Genomic DNA, 16594 nt, shown 5'->3' on the forward strand with positions numbered 1-16594 from the left:
AAATTAAAATTATATAGTGTTATAAATTATTTTTCCCTAAAGTGTTAACCAACAACTAAGGACCATAATGGAATTAAAATATGAGAGCCTCTTTTTTTAAATTTTACTAATTTATTTTGAGAGAGACAGAGAGAGCTCAAATGAAGAGGGGCAGAGAGAGAGGGAGAATTCCAAGCAGGCCCCCTGAGCACAGTCAGTGCAGAGAGCCTGATGGAAGGCTCAAACTCACAAAAATGTGAGATCATGTCCTGTACTGAAATCAAGAGTCCTACCACTTAACTGACTGAGCCACCCAGGTGCCCCTATGAGTACCCTACTAATTGCCCCATACTTTATCTTCCCTTCCTTACCCCCTTAATAAGCATTATCTATTCCTACCCTAAGCTCCAGATTCCATTTTCTCATTGACCATTAACCATTAATAATTGAATCATGATATCTGAGTTATCTCAAGTTTCTCTTGGGGTCAAAATAAAAGTAATTTCAAACAGCTGCAAGTGTTCATACTAATTGGAATATAACCCAAATAGAATGACAGAGGGAAATAAAAATGTAGATATGTAAGTACAGGCTTACTTTTCATTATTTATAAGTCTTGTAAAATATCTCTAAGAGAAACCCAGTGACAGTTGTTCTCCAGTGAATTATGATGCTTCTAAATCAAATGCTCTTGTGTGGAGCCCTAAGTGGTATCAAGTGTGTACTGGTGAGCTAACGGTTTTAGAAAAAACATGTGGTACCAAAGCAAATAAAATAATAAGCCCAGATTTAGCTGCAACTTTTGTGATGCGGCTTGGTTCACTGTTTCTCAAAATTATGTGCATCCGAGGATATCGCTAAAATGTAGAATTTGAAGCATTGGTGGGAATGCAAACTGGTGCGGCCAGTCTGGATCCAGTATGGAGGTTTCTCAAGAAATTAAAAAGATCCAGCAATTGCCCTACTAGGTATTTATCCAAAGGATACAAAAATGCTGATTTGAAGGCACGCATGTACCCCAATGTTTATAGCGGCACTATCAGCTATAGCCAAATTATGGAAAGAGCCCAAATGTCCATTGACTGATGAAGAGATAAAGAAGATGGAATACTACTCGTTGATCAAAAAGAATGAAATCTTGCCATTTGCAACAATGTGAGTGGAATTAGAATGTATTATGCTAAGCGAAATAAGTCAGAGAAAGACGAATATCATATGCTTCAACTCATATGTGGAATTTAAGAAACACAACAGATGAACATAGGAGAAAGGAAGGAAAAAGAAGATAAAAACAGAGAGGGAGGTAAACCATAAGAGACTCTTAAATACAGAGAATAAAGTGAAGGTTTCTGGAAAAAGGGGCATGGAAGGATGGGCTAACTGAATGATGGGCATTAAGGAAGGGTACTTCTTGGAATGAGCACTGGGTTTTATATATAACTGATGAATCACTGGGCTCTATTCCCAAAACTAATACTACACTCAATGCTAACTAACTTGAATTTAAATACATTTTTTTAATGAAAAAAAAATACAGAATTTGCTTCAGTAGATCAGGTTGAGCACTAAGATTATGCATTTCCAACAAGCTCCCAGATGATAGCTGTGCCTATTGTTGGGGTAATGCTCTGAAAAGCAAGGACAAGATCAATGATTCCCCAAAGTTTGTTCCAGCTAACTTTAAGATGTCTTATGGAAAAAGATTACATCACCAGGGATGGCATAGTCTCTCCTCTCTTGGATTTGTGGTAGACATTAACACCAAAAAATCACAGGGTAAGGAAACAAACTCAATTTTTTTTTATGTATCAATCTTAAATTTTCAAGTGGGAGTACAATATTGTTATTCATAACCAAAATGTTGCACAACTGATCTTCTGAACTTTTTTGTCTTATAATACTGAACCTTTATACGGGTTGAAGAGTAGCTTTTCCTTTCTTCCTTCCCCAGGTGTTAGCAATAATCTTTCCACTTTTTGTTTCTATGGGTTTACTCCTTTAGATACCTCATATAAATAGAATCCAAGAGGGGCGCCTGGGTGGCTCAGTCGGTTAAGCCTCCGACTTCGGCTCAAGTCATGATCTCGCGGTCCATGAGTTCGAGCCCCGCGTCGGGCTCTGTGCTGACCGCTCAGAGCCTGGAGCCTGTTTCAGATTCTGTGTCTCCCTCTCTCTGACCCTCCCCCATTCATATTCTGTCTTTCTCTGTCTCAAAAATAAATAAATGTTAAAAAAAAATAACTAAATAGAATCCAAGACCATTTATTTCACCATATAACACTTCAGACCACTCAGAACGTATATAAGTAATAGTCATATGTAAGGATATATTATTTACTGAGAGAAGCTAAATTCCTACCAGATCTGTCATTAGTAGTTGGATAGTTTATCATGCCATAGTCATGATTACCAAGCTTATATTAACACAAAAGAGTAAATAGTTGTGAGATTATAAAATAAAATTTAAAATAAGTATTTTGAAATCATAGGCATCATAGTACGGAGGAAAGTAGAATAGCTTTTATAGTCAAATGGACATAATGCGATTCCTAACTTTGGTTCTTATATATTTGTACTCGTCAACCCAAGTTATGTATTCAATCTGTTTTTTAAATCTCACTCTTCTTTTTCTGAAAAAGTCTTTTGTAATATCACTATTATGGAATTTAATAAAATTAAAAATAACACTGTGCCCTGTAAAAAGTGAGAATTCAATAAATACATAAATTGTAGCTCTTTTTATGATTATCAATACTGAATGATTAAAATATAAGATTGGTGAATTCCACAAATAATGTGTTTCTATTACTACTTAGACTCTGGGTTAAGTCTTTGATAAATAATATAAAGTAGTATAAAAACTCCACTCTGATTAGAATCATGTTTTGACATGCTTTATGAGCTCTTTTTATATAGATTTTTGATAATATGCTTTCAAAATTATTGGCAAATCTACTCTTTGTACTTCGAGCTGGATAATGGAAAATGATTTATACAGTTTTATTGAATTTACAAGGGTTAGAGTAAGCCACATTAATTATTGCTATGTCATTCTTGCAGGCTAGCAGGAACTGAGACAAAACATAAGCCAAACTAAATATAATTAGCATTAAAATGACTCAAGCATGAAAAATAATCGAATGGGTCCTGAAGTGTCTTATTCTTGTCAACAAAAGAAGATCATGCTTGTTTGCAAACATTCATTTTAATTGCTTTTCTCCCATTTTCTAAAATGTGAGAAGTATTTTAGTTTCCTATCATATTTCTCAAATAACATTTTTGTTATTGACATTACAACCTGCACTGTCATAAATAATTAATCTGACTTTTGGAACTAGGTGATGAGATCTAGGAAATCTTATAGAACAAATGCCAGGTGCCCATTTCCCCAAAATGTAATCATTTATTTTTTTCTTTCCAAATGTATATTTTTCAATGTCAATAGTCTTCTGATCAGTTCATTCTTTTTAGAGTATACATTTTTTCTTCTAAGCTTAGTGAATTTGGATTGAATTTAAGGAACAAATTTAGCCAAGAAAAAGATGTTTTTATAAGGGGATTCTATCCAATTTCTACTCAGTAGACCTTGGGTGAGCAGTACTAAATATTTACCACTAACCCATAATGGTAAAAAGAGAGTCCAACAAACGAGAGGGTAGATAGAATGAAGAAATTGTAGAAAAAGAGAGTAGAAAGAAACTGAAAGTTTTATAAGTCAGAATATAGGGAAGATGCTGCAATTATAAAGGTCTTGGGGTTAGAGTAGATAATGATAGACAAGAATCAGGGTTTCAGTCTGATGGACAAGACATCTACTTATATGGTATGAGCTGAGAGGTGCCAATGAGGAAAAGCTAAGACTATATTCTCTGGATATCTTCTAGAAATCAGTTCTTCCAATTCCAATTATACTATGACAGTTTCCTCATTGGATTTCTGTAAGTGAGAGTCAAAGTCAAAATGAAAGAGCTAACCCGATTGATTCCAGAAAATGGAGGCCTCCTTCTAGTTGGATCAGGGCTGATGTTGAGCAAGTACACACTCTTTGGCTCTATTAGCTGTAAATTTATTGAAATATTTCTATAGTGTTTGATAAAAAGCTGGTGCATAGTTACCCATGTGTCCCCTTTATATACCTACTCAGCTTCATCCCTGGTGATTTCTGAATCCCTGAAGTCAGGCAAACGAAGGGATGATGGTCTGGTACAGCAGGACACTCTAGGATACTCCAGCATTGTGGCTGGTGTAACTCCTGACACATAGGTACCTGTGCCAAAGCAGTTATCACATATTTTGGCCATTACTCCTGGGGAAGTATATTAGTTGTGAAGTTTGGGGGAAAAAAAGGGTGGGGGGAGGGAGCTTCGACATTAAAGAAAGGCTAAAATGGGCTCTGAGATGTGAGAATGTGACTAAAAAGGTCCAAAGCACAATTATGTTTATTTTAAAAGTTGAATTAAAATGGGTGTGGCAATATAATTAAAATAACGTTACACTGGAAACACCTCTCTATTCATGAGCTTAGATTACAATTAACTAATTTAAAAACACGTAATCTCTTCTTTTCTTGTGCTGTCACAGGCACTTGCAAATACATTATGAGTTTATTTATTTATTTATTTTACTAAGGTATTGTATGCCCAGTCAGGTTTTAAGAAACTTGTTTCCCAGCTCATCTCCTATCACTTCCTAATTGACAAAGCAAAAATCCAGGGCTTTAGCCATATTTGAGCTTGATGGGTTCTTTCATGACAAGATGTCTTGGCACATGTTGCCTCTTCTTCCTGGAATATGTTACCTTTGATTACAGGGGTGTCCCCTTCACTCTTCAAGGTTCAGATCAAATGATGACTCTCCCTCTCTAGTGTTTGTTCTCTGCATATGTGACGTTTCACCAAATGTAGGCGTCTACAAACGTATGCCAAAGGAATTATTTTAGACAAATTTTTAACTACTTTTCTAAACATTAAAGAGGAAGAGAGAAATGTGTCTAGATTTGTAATATACTCATCACATTCAATTAAAAGAATATTGCTTCTGAAGTATTTTTTTAAAAAGATAATTATCTGAGTAAGAAATTAGTACTACCTTATTACTCTAAATAGTAACTTTTAAGTGATCTTGACATGAGAAAATCCTTTTTCTTCCTACTTATTTCTTTGTCATATGTAATTGTCTAACTTTCTATAGATTTATTTGCACTTCTAGATAATGTTGTATGAACAAATATGTAATATATAATTCTATGGGTTGAATTAATCACTTCTTCAGTAAAATACAGATGTTTTTCTGGAGAATGCTATTATGTTAATTATAATGCATTTTATGATTATTTTTTTAATATATGAAATTTATTGTCAAATTGGTTTCCATACAACACCCAGTGCTCATCCCAACATGTTCTGATTGTTTAAGTGTTTCTCTTCATAATACAAAAAGTTAATTAATAGACATCTAAGATAGCAATTTTTCTGACATAAGGTATCCTTTTACTTAAAATATTTTAAACACAAATATTTTAACACAAATTTAACAAATAATTTAACACAAAATTTAACACAAATGTAACAAATAATTTAAACAAAAAATATTTTAACACAAATTTTATGTAACATGCTTTTATTAAATTAGTAAAGGGGCATGTTTTAAAATATAGTGAGGTCAATGTGGAGTGATAAAACTAACAATCATGTTTTAGATATTTTCTCATATAATAAGGATTTTTGATCTTATATTTTTTTAACGTTTATTTAGTTTTGAGAGAGAGAGAGAGAGCGCAGGGGAGGGGCAGAGAGAGAGGGAGAGAGAGAATCTGAAGCAGGCTCCAGGTTCTGAGCTGTCAGCACAGAGCCCGACTCATGCTCGAACTCATGGACCATGAGATCATGACCTGAGCTGAAGTCAGATGCTTAACCTACTGAGCCATCCAGGCACCCCGATCTTGTATGTTTTTAAGTTTATCTCTTTATTTTGAGTAAGAGATCATGAGTAGGGGATGAGCAAAAAGAGAGGGAGAGACAGAATCTGAAGCAGACTCCACACTATCAGCACAGAGCCCAGTGAGGGACTCCAATTCAGGAATCATGAGGTCATGATTGGAGCCGAGGTCAAGAATTGGTGTTTAACTGACTGAGCCACCCAGGTGCCCCTCATCATGTATTTTTCATCTTGTATCACAGATACATTATATACAAAGTGCCATAATTTTATGGAAGATAAAATATGATCTATTCTCTTAGTCAACCTATATCCAGCAAGAAATTTAAACCATAGATACATAGTTAAAGTTTATAAAATAACAAAACATCAAATTCTAACTGGCCAGCACTATTCAAAGTGACTTGCATAACCATATGACTTGCTGGATACTTACCACAACTCTGTGAAGTAGGTGACATTAATACACTTATTTTACAGATGAGAAAACTGAGGCACAAAGATAATAAATGATTTGCTCAAGATTGCATCATAAGTGATTGATCTGGCATTCAAAGCCATGCAGCATGACTTCAGAGTCTGTCCAGCTGACCTCTAAGTTGCATTTCTATATCAGACATGAAAGGGGAGGAAACAGTGATTGCTAGAGAAGTTTCCAGATAGCAAGAGAAATTAGAACAGTTTTTTTTAAAATTTTTAATATTTATTTAAATTAAAGTTAGTTGACATGTAATGTAATAATGATTTCAAGAGTAGAATTTAGTGATTCATCACTTACATATAACACCCAGTGCTCATCTCAACAAGTGCCCTCCTTAATGCCCATCACCCATTTAGCCCATTCCCCCACCCAACGGCCATAGAACAGAGTTTTGAGGAATGAAAAAAATTTGGGCTGATAGAGAGTGTGTGTGACAGAGAGGAAAAAGGATGTATCCATGAGGAAAGGAGTTATAAGAACATAGAAATAAAGTTAGGAAAATACAACCTATATTCAAGGGGTCGCATGCAGGACAGTTAGATAGACAGGAATTTTTATTCAGAATTGTGGGAAAGACAAATATGGTCACAGTTCTTTGCTGGATGTTATTTGGCATATTATATCATTACCTGTATTAAACTAAAATGCAGGCTTAAACTATTTTTGACAAACTGATTTTAATATTGAAAATTGTGTATTTTTATATCTTAAATGTCAATCTATTATTATTCTTGTGATACTTTCCCATTACACTAAGATATCATCATGTCATGAATTTACTTGCTACTCGAAGAGGACATTTTTTAAAAGAATATATATAATTTGGAAGAAGTAATAACTTATGGCAAACGTTTCCTAGATAAGAATGCCAAATCAAAACATTATAGTTCATACCATGTTTTCTTTTCAGGCAAACCCGTGATGATAGTGACAGAGTACATGGAAAATGGCTCTTTAGATACATTTTTAAAGGTAGGTTTGAGACCAACTTAATTATTCAAAGTGTTATTTGTATATTGGCTATGATGTTGAAGTTAAAATTAAGTCACTGTAAAGCAGAATTTTGAAATAGAAATTTCAGGGGTCAGAATGTTTATACTCCAAAAATAAACTTTGGTCTGAAAATTGTCCTTTTCAGAAATGTACACAAATCCAAACCATATGTCCCCATAGTTTTCTTTAAATATATGTTAATTTGCCCCCCAAAAAAAGGAAAGGGGAGAAAAAGGAAGAAAACAAAGAAAAAGACAGAAGGAAAGAAAAGGAAAAAAAAGAAGCTTTTTTACAAATAGTAAGTTTTTCAGAGTATATAAAGTCAGGTAGAGCAAGGAAAAAAATGTGTAAAAGGTCTATGCAACTTTTCTGTATTAATAAAGGGACCCAATAGACTGAGGGTCAGCCACCACTTTTACCAGTGGAATGATTACATGATAATAGATGGTATCACTAATGTTGTCAGATCTTCTGGGTCCTAGGGAAAGTATTGTTTTGTTTTTATGTGCAAGTGTCCAAATTTTAATTGTTGGCAACTGATTATATTACAAAATAGCTTGGGCTGGACAATGTAACATGTTTGCAGGCCTGATTAAACCTGTAGGCTGGCAGGTTTTCACATTTAGTGTAGCAACTATTACTACTGATTAGGCGAGGTGATGGGACAATGACTTTCTTGAGGATTATTCCAAGGACCGGTGCATTGAAGAGGACAGCTGTCTACTAATAAGGCAAAGTTTTCTTCTAATCTCCAGACTCTACCAGATTCTGTTGTCAAATTTCTTATACGTATCTTCAAGTTCTCTAGTCTCTTAAGATTATATCATTCCTTTATATCAAATTAATCATTAGTTGGGCCTTATTCCGTGTACCTGCAGTAAATTCAGTGCCTTTGACAAAGACAGCAAGCTTCTAAGAAATGCTAACGTTGTCTGGTCATTGCTCAGTGATCTTTCTCCCATCTGTTGTTAAAGAAACTCCTTTGTCTCCTCCAGCCACTTCTTTTTTACTCCAATATGCCTATCCAGCTAACTTATTTTAAAGCACCTCAAAAATGTGCCATGTTCATCTAAGGCAGGTGCTAGGTTGGAGTGATGAACATTCTCCTCTGATAACTGAGAGTAAAGGAATTACAATGCAGAAAAGGGCAACTAAATGAGATTTTTGACAAGAGCTTTCAAAGTCTTGATCTGCTTTGACCAAGCAGAGGACTGGTAAATGTTACAAAATTAACAAAATATTTCATAACTTTTTCCATTCTCCTTCAGCTAAGAATGGCATATGAATTTGGTGATACTATTAATTTGGCGCTTGAAGGAAGATCCTTTCAAATTTTCCCCCAGTAATTATTGCCGCAGGACTAATATTTCTACATCGTTTCTACAGAAAAACGATGGGCAATTCACTGTGATTCAGCTTGTTGGCATGCTGAGAGGCATCGCTGCGGGAATGAAGTACCTTTCCGACATGGGCTACGTGCATAGAGACCTTGCTGCCAGAAACATCTTAATCAACAGTAACCTTGTGTGCAAAGTGTCTGACTTTGGACTTTCCAGGGTGCTGGAAGACGATCCCGAGGCAGCCTATACCACCAGGGTAAGATCTAACAGAATGCATTTCTGAAACACTAGACTAGACATGTTTAATTTTTAAAGGTGTTTAAAGGAAATAGTAAAAAGAACATTCCTCTCCCATAGGAAGACAGAGAGAAAAAGGGATGGTGGGAGGGGGAGATAAAAAAATGTAATCATTCTACAGGTTGGATAGCAGCAAATTTGTATATTAAACTCAAATAAGTAAAGTATTCACCGTATGGGTCACAAGATTTCATTTTTTTTCCCTTACAGATACTGAAAACAAAAACTTTGAGGTCAGAGTGAATACAACGCTTCGAAAATTGTACATACAGAGTTTTAAATGTAAAAGAGAAAGTTAGAGAATTTCCTAACTAAAACAAATAAATATAATATATGTATATATGAATATATAAACATGTATAACATTGGGAAGCTTAAACTCTCTGCACCACAGTGTCCTCATTTGTAAAACAAATATAGAAATGAAATATCTAAGCCTACCTTTTAAGGACTCACATGGTAGGGAATAAAATAACTATTTCTTCAAAAAGTTTTGATTCACTGGAAGTATTTTAATGCCTAATTACTTTCCTGACATGCTATATTAACTGCTAAGCTCACATTTATGGAAAGTTGGCCACTAACTCATCTTGTCATAATTAGCATAAATCAACACCCTTTTCCAGCAAAGTAATTGCTTCCTGAATCGATATGGTATATATCTGACAATTCTTTCTGTGGAAAACTGTGGGTATTGGTGTAAGAGAATTTTTGGAGCATTCTATGTATTGCACCTTTTGAGTTTGAATCCCTTATCATAAACTGTGTTTAATTCTAAATCTTTCAATGTCAAGAAAACATGAAGTTAAATATCTTCGATGTTCCAACTCCTTGTGAAGCTAAAAATTTATCATTGTATCTTTTTCACTATAAGATTTGGTTAACTGCTGTGTCAACACAGAAGGACACTTCTGGCATCTCACATTTAAAAAATTTTTTTTTAATGTTTATTTATTTTTGAGAGAGAGACAGAGTGCAAGAGCGGGGAGGGGCAGAGAAAGAGGGAGCCACAGAATCTGAAGCAGGCTCCAGGCTCTGAGTTGTGAGCACAGCTCAAGCTCACAAACTGTGAGATCATGACCTGAGCCAAGTTCAGATACTTAACCGACTGAGCCATCCAGGCGTCCCAGTCATCTCACATTCTTAAGACAGATATGTTACACATTGCTTATTTAATTCAATTATTTGAAATTACTTCTACTCGCAGTCTAACGATAAACTCTTTTCATAGACTATAAGGCTTTTTTTTTTCAGCTGTTGCTTTGTGATTCATGGATATTTAGGGACTGTACTATACTGAAGTCCAAGAGTAACTTATCTAAGCAAACAAAGCCTTTTAATGGTTAGCTTAATAAATCAATAAATTAATTGATGGGATATCCCTCCTCTTCTAAAGCTAATTGTCATTTTCATTATTTGCATTAAGTGAAACCTCAATTAAGAATTCCGTTGGGATTACTGTTACACTTAATAAACTTGGCCTAAGCAAGAAGGAGTTTATAGACAAATCCATTCCCAGTATGATTGGTTGATGTCTTAGTTAAATGCATAAAACAGATTTGTCAAGGTGTGTGTTAATGTATCATGCTGGGGGCCGGGGTGGGGGGGAACCGAGGAGAGGGGAGGCAGAGATCCCAAGACCTTCAAGACTTACTCCTTTGAAATGGGTTATAATAGCAATTTATGGAAAATCCGTATATTGAGAGATGAGAAGATAAGGGAACTTCAGATAATAGCGATGTCAAATATGATGGTCAGAGGACCAGGAGAAAAGTTCTAGCCTGAAGTTTAAAGTACTTGACAATCTACAATTTTAAGAGGAATAGTGTAGTTATAGAATATAACTATAATTCTGTAATTATATCGTTATAGAATATCACAGTGACACACGGCCAAGCCTAATGATATAATCTTACCTATGAATATTTAATTAACAAAAGTATGTATCAGGAAAGTCTTTTTAAAGTGGTGTTACCATATATCTAAGGAACAAATAATTTAAACATAGATTGAATAGTTCAAATTAACTTCAGCTCACAGAACAACTTCAAATGTTACATGAAGCTGTTATTTCCTTAAGTTCCATTTTTTCCCTAGTGTATGAATTAAATCATTCCCTCTCTGCAAAATGGGAAGGCATAAGTTAATCTTTTCTGCAAGAAAATATTCAAATCCTGTACCCTCCCCCTTGCTTATGGATGAAATGTTTGGTTTCCTAAGTTTGCCGGAAGGATATAAAAGTGTTTATTTTGTGAACTAAGAGGAAATCTACCAAACCAATTTTTTTTTTTTACCATGAAAAAACTCCAAACTTGATATCATGTCATAAATTTTTCCCCGCAATCTAATTTCAATAATTTTTAATTTGGTTAAATTAAGTGAGATACCTATCTATTAGGTAAAAACAAAAACAGTATGTAACAGAAAAAACACCAAAATATGTTGGCAGAAAATAAGAGAAATCAAGTCTAAAAGAAATTGCACAATGTTGGGGGGAAATATAATTATATCTGATTTTCATGTTCGTCTTACTGTTAAACTTCTCAGGGTTGCATTCAGCAATCAAGACTTTCCATTTATAATTCCTATGTTAAAGAAAGGAAGAAAAAAACTACCCTGGGATTTTAAGTCCTTTACTCTCTGTTAGAAAGTCATGAAAGTTTACCTTATTGATTTGCTTGGCTGCCTGCTTTCCCCTCTTTGAGTTGCCATCCTGATACTGTAATTGAGATGTGGGTCCTGTATGTGTTCCAGTAGTCAAAGAGAATTTAAACCAGAAAGCTTCTGGACAGCCAATTAGTAGTCAGTCTACAAGTGCTTACGGGCTGAGGTATGTGAAAAGAGACTGCATGCTGTCAAACAGATTCACTTAAAAATGCTACATCTCTTTCTAGATCTTTCTAGTGAGGCAATATCCCCAAATGTGCTTGAAGTATGTGGGAATTCTTGTATCCTTTTTCAATTTTAGGGAGGCAAAATTCCAATCAGATGGACGGCCCCAGAAGCTATAGCTTTCCGAAAGTTTACCTCTGCCAGTGATGTCTGGAGCTATGGAATCGTGATGTGGGAGGTTGTGTCTTATGGGGAGAGACCCTATTGGGAGATGACCAATCAAGACGTAAGTATGGAACTACTCTCCCTCAAGTTTAGAATGAAATGCTTTGTTCTCTGAGTTGGAAGAAAGAATCTTTTTTCATTTCTCAAAATGACAGTTGCTTAAAAAAATGAAATACTTTGCTTACCCTCTGATCTGTTTTATTGTTGTTGAAATAGCCTTTATGCAGAAACTCAAAATGAGTTAGTACAAAAGAAAGTAAGTTACTGTTACATAAAAGCTTAGTCCCTTGCCAGACAGTTTTAGCTGTACTATAGTGATGGGTTCACTCATTTTATGTCAGTATTATTTTCAAAGATGAAGAAGAAACCATCAGAGAATGAATACTGACAGCCACATTTTCATGATTTGCATTTGATAAAGACAGCTAATACTCCAAACTGAAAGGATGAATGATATTGATGTAATAGTGGATGCTTTTAGGGGATAAAAATAATAATCTATGTTTTTTTTTTAATTTAAAAAAGTGTAAGAAAAGTTGGACTGTCTAATATGGGGGAAAACAGATTTTTTTCTTACATGGAAAAATAATTCACACTTAGAATAATAGAATCCTAAAATTAAAGAAACTATGAAAGATTCTTCTATTCAAGTTCAGAATATTTATTATGTGATGCCTGACACATGGCTCTTTGGTCTTTGCTTTTGTAATTTTCCATTGTTACTATTCAATACAGCCTTCCCATTTTGGATCATGTTGAAATTTGATATTTTCCCTTCAAATAACAACAACTGTAAAAGCAGCTAACATATTGAACCCTAACTATGTGCCACATACTGTCTTAAGTGCTTCATCAACTGTCTCGTTACTTCTTTATAAAACCAGTATATGGAGCAATCTTAACTCAACAGCATACTGATTTAAAACATTTATTTTTTTCCTCCAATTATTTCTTTCATCCATGCTCTGTAAAATATCCCACTCCTATGCCTTCAGGGGTTATTAGACAGATCCTACAGCTCTTCAGCCTCATTTTGTTGAAACAACAGTCCCATGCCAGTAATTAAGATTCAATTTCAGATATAAAAATTCAAGTCCAGTCTAAATCAAAGCCAATGCCATATCCATTTCAAAGTGTTTTCCACAACCACAAGGCCAGCCTGACCCTCGGTACCTAGCGAAGGAAGAATGGTCCCATTTTTGCTCCTCTTCTTCCTTTGGCAAAGTTTGTATCTAGATTTTTCAGAATTGCCCTTGATGGGTATGTAGAAAAGAAAGGGCAAGATTTTTTTTTTTTTTTTTTTTTTTGCTAGTTGTTGATGCCTCCCACAGGTCAAATACCCAAACGTTGGTTCTCTAGTGAAGTATGTGTCGGAGCTCTTGAAAGGACCCCTGGGGATGGTCACCAGAGGAGGAGGGTGTCTTACGCCAACTTACTTCCAGGGTACACCTCACTTGCTGTCTGCTCCCAATCTCACAGTCTCTTGCTGTCCAGTGCACATGTGTACTTCACCTGAGAGCGAAACCCATTCTGGTTGGATGCTCTGCCATTGTTCCCTTTTTGGACTACTGTTGTAGACTGCTCCAGCCAGCCTGTCTTCTTCCAATATCTCCTGGTGAGATGTCAAGGTCACACGTTGGCTTTTCTAAGACTTATTTCATAGCATTCTTCTCTGATAAGTGACAGTAAATTGGGCTTAATGCATTCCTACCCCCTAACAAGCCTATGGCAAGGCAGTGAACCCTTTTTGTAGTTATCTAAAATTGCTACAATCGGTTTTCTTTGTGTCCTACTCACTTGGTTTAGGGGAAGGAGTGCTGGCTTATATTTCTCTAAATTTGGGAGAACATAGTATCTATTCACTTCAGCTTTACAATTTTAGGGCTAGTGCTGTTAAAAAAAAAAAAACTGTATCATTGAATTCCTATTGTGCATCTCTCATCAGAGAGATGCTATTGTAATTCTTGTTTTGCAGTTAAGAAACTGAATTTAGAGAGATTAAATGACTTTCTTAAGGTCACAAAAAAATAATAAAAGTAGCACCAGAGATTTCACCATGATTCTCTAAAATTTTTGTACCAAACTACCACACTATCTCTAATTAAATCAATGTCTGCTTCTTCCCTTCCATTTTCAACCAATGATCCTAGATCAGCCATCTGGATGAATATAAAATCTTCAATTTAAATTCAACTCTGGATTTTTATAACCTGAAGGAAGACCAGACCTGTTTGCTACTTACTTTTCTCCAGATAAATGCCAAATGCTAACTTGAACTACCGAGCACTTCACAGTTGGCCTCTAACTTTTCTTAAGACTTATTTTAATGCCATTCTGTCCTTTAATTGTTGTGAAAGTATTTTATTCTGCCATGCCAAGGAAAACATTGGTCCCTTATTTACCTAGTTAACTTCTTTTCAATTCTCATTCTGTAACTCAGAATTATTAGTCCTTCCCAGCTAGTGTATGATATGTGTAGCATTGTTATCTACATTATTGACAATTTTATGTGATACAGTTGCATCTGTCACAAATAAAATTATAGACCAGAGTAGAACATGATGGTATGTAAATGCTCATAGTGTTTTTGTTGATCGTGACTGGGCTTGCTCATGTTGGCAGTGGGGTTGGTTGCTCTATACTGGCATACTGTGGCTCTAATCCACATGACCTTCATCTTCCTCTGGAGACCAGTAGACTAGTGTAGATGTGAGCTCATCTGTCAAGTGACTGAAGGGCAAGAATGATCCCTATTGCATCTCATCAAGTAGCATAAAATTACATTGGTCAATCCAATAATCAGGCCAGTTGCAGTGGCCAATCCCATATTTAGGGCAATCACACTGCCTATTGTGAATGGACAATATAAAATTACACTAAGAGGGACATAGAAACAAGGAGGTATGAAGGATTTGAGACACGTTTTTTTTTCTTTCTGATTTTAGCCATTTGAGAGTTTTGATACACTCTCAGATAACTTTAATTCAAACTATTTAGAAAATAAAAGGGAGTGCTGATATAATATTCTCAGGAAATTATAATAAAAACTAATATTTTGGCTTTGACTAGGTTTACCAAGAATCTAGATAAGGTTTAAAGTAAATGATTATAAAATTGCAGATCTTTCTGTCTGCTTTTAATAAATTGTGCAATAGATGCTATGTATTTTCAAAGCAGGTTCACAATTGTTAGTAGCATTTAGCTTCTACATATAACACTAAGTTTGATTTCCTCAATTGCTATCCAAATTTGTATTTAAGAAACATGACAGATCTGTATTTGAACACCATGATCACTGAATATTTCTTTGGAAACAAACTCTCAGAGAGCAAAATAGAAGTACTGATTTGGTGTTTTGAATGATGTATCCCATAATCTCTACATTCCAGATACTATCTACTTCTTAAAAGGCTTTGCATCATGAAAATATTACACTGCCAAGACATGCAGAATATTCTAAATCTCCCAGAGGAGATCTTCCACCATGTCAAGGGGACAGAATGCTGCAGTGGGTTTATTTTGATTTAGGATTGCCTCTGCCATCACAGAGAAAAAACATAACAGCACATCATAAAAATAAACCAGAATGATGAAGATAATTTTAATACCAGACCGTGAACTCTGATTCAAGCTTAGGAAGCTAAGATAATATCCTGAGGTCAGTAGAGGCTTCTTTATTGATAGCAAACATTTTAAATGGCAACATTTTTCTGAACTTAAAATCCAGACCCAAATAAAAAGAGACTTAATTGCATTGCATTTTTATACTTAGTAACAGTGTTTTACTCTTGCATTTATTGGGAAATATATGAATATGTAGACTACACTAAGCACATAGATTACAAAATGTTTTAGAAACTCATTTGTCTGTTTTTCAGTCTTCTTATGTTAGAATTACTTTTATTCTTTGTTCTTTTTTTGACTGTTTTCTATTACTATTTCTGCTGGCCTACATCTTACTCTAAGGCAGGAAGAATTTTTGACCCCAAAAGGATGTCAGCCTACTTTCTACGGGGCGTGCCTCTCGTCCTCCTTCTATTCTTTGTTGTAATTTCTGATGGGACAAAAAAAGATACACATATCTTATATTTCTGAAATATTTTATGGTAAAACAAAAAGAATATTTTATGATAACACACAGCATGTTATAATTAAAGTGTGAGGAACTTAGGTCCCATATAAATACTGAAAATTACCAATATTTGACAGTGAACAAATTATTTGACTTAATAGCCTTAGTATAATAATATCTACAATGAGTGTATTTGACAAATATTGGTCTTTGAAGATAATATTAGTCTTGCAAGGATAATGCTGCCTGCCCTGAGAGAAAAGCAATTATTTTAGTGACTGGTAACCTCATTTCAACTCTTATCCCTTTGGAGTAAGCGATACATAAAGAAATATCCATATTCAGTTCAAAAGTCCTGTACCTTTCTATTTAACAACAACAGCAAAAACAAAAACCAAAAATCTTGAACTAAAAGCCAGTCATTTTGGAATCTATAAC

General features: G+C 34.8%; 1 protein-coding gene across 10 annotated transcripts in view; it reads left to right on the forward strand.

Moving 5' to 3' along the window:
• EPHA5 (EPH receptor A5) overlaps positions 1-16594 on the forward strand; it is a 336378-nt gene that overhangs the window by 300162 nt on the left and 19622 nt on the right. For all 10 annotated transcript variants that reach the window (XM_053217288.1, XM_027057664.2, XM_027057636.2 and 7 more), the window contains 3 exons: positions 7308-7369; positions 8777-8986; positions 11996-12145. In XM_053217288.1, coding sequence (XP_053073263.1) covers positions 7308-7369; positions 8777-8986; positions 11996-12145 — 422 coding nt within the window. The remainder of the gene's footprint in view (positions 1-7307; positions 7370-8776; positions 8987-11995; positions 12146-16594) is intronic.

Source organism: Acinonyx jubatus, chromosome B1, assembly GCF_027475565.1.
Source record: "Acinonyx jubatus isolate Ajub_Pintada_27869175 chromosome B1, VMU_Ajub_asm_v1.0, whole genome shotgun sequence".
Classification (NCBI taxonomy): Eukaryota; Metazoa; Chordata; class Mammalia; order Carnivora; family Felidae; genus Acinonyx; species Acinonyx jubatus.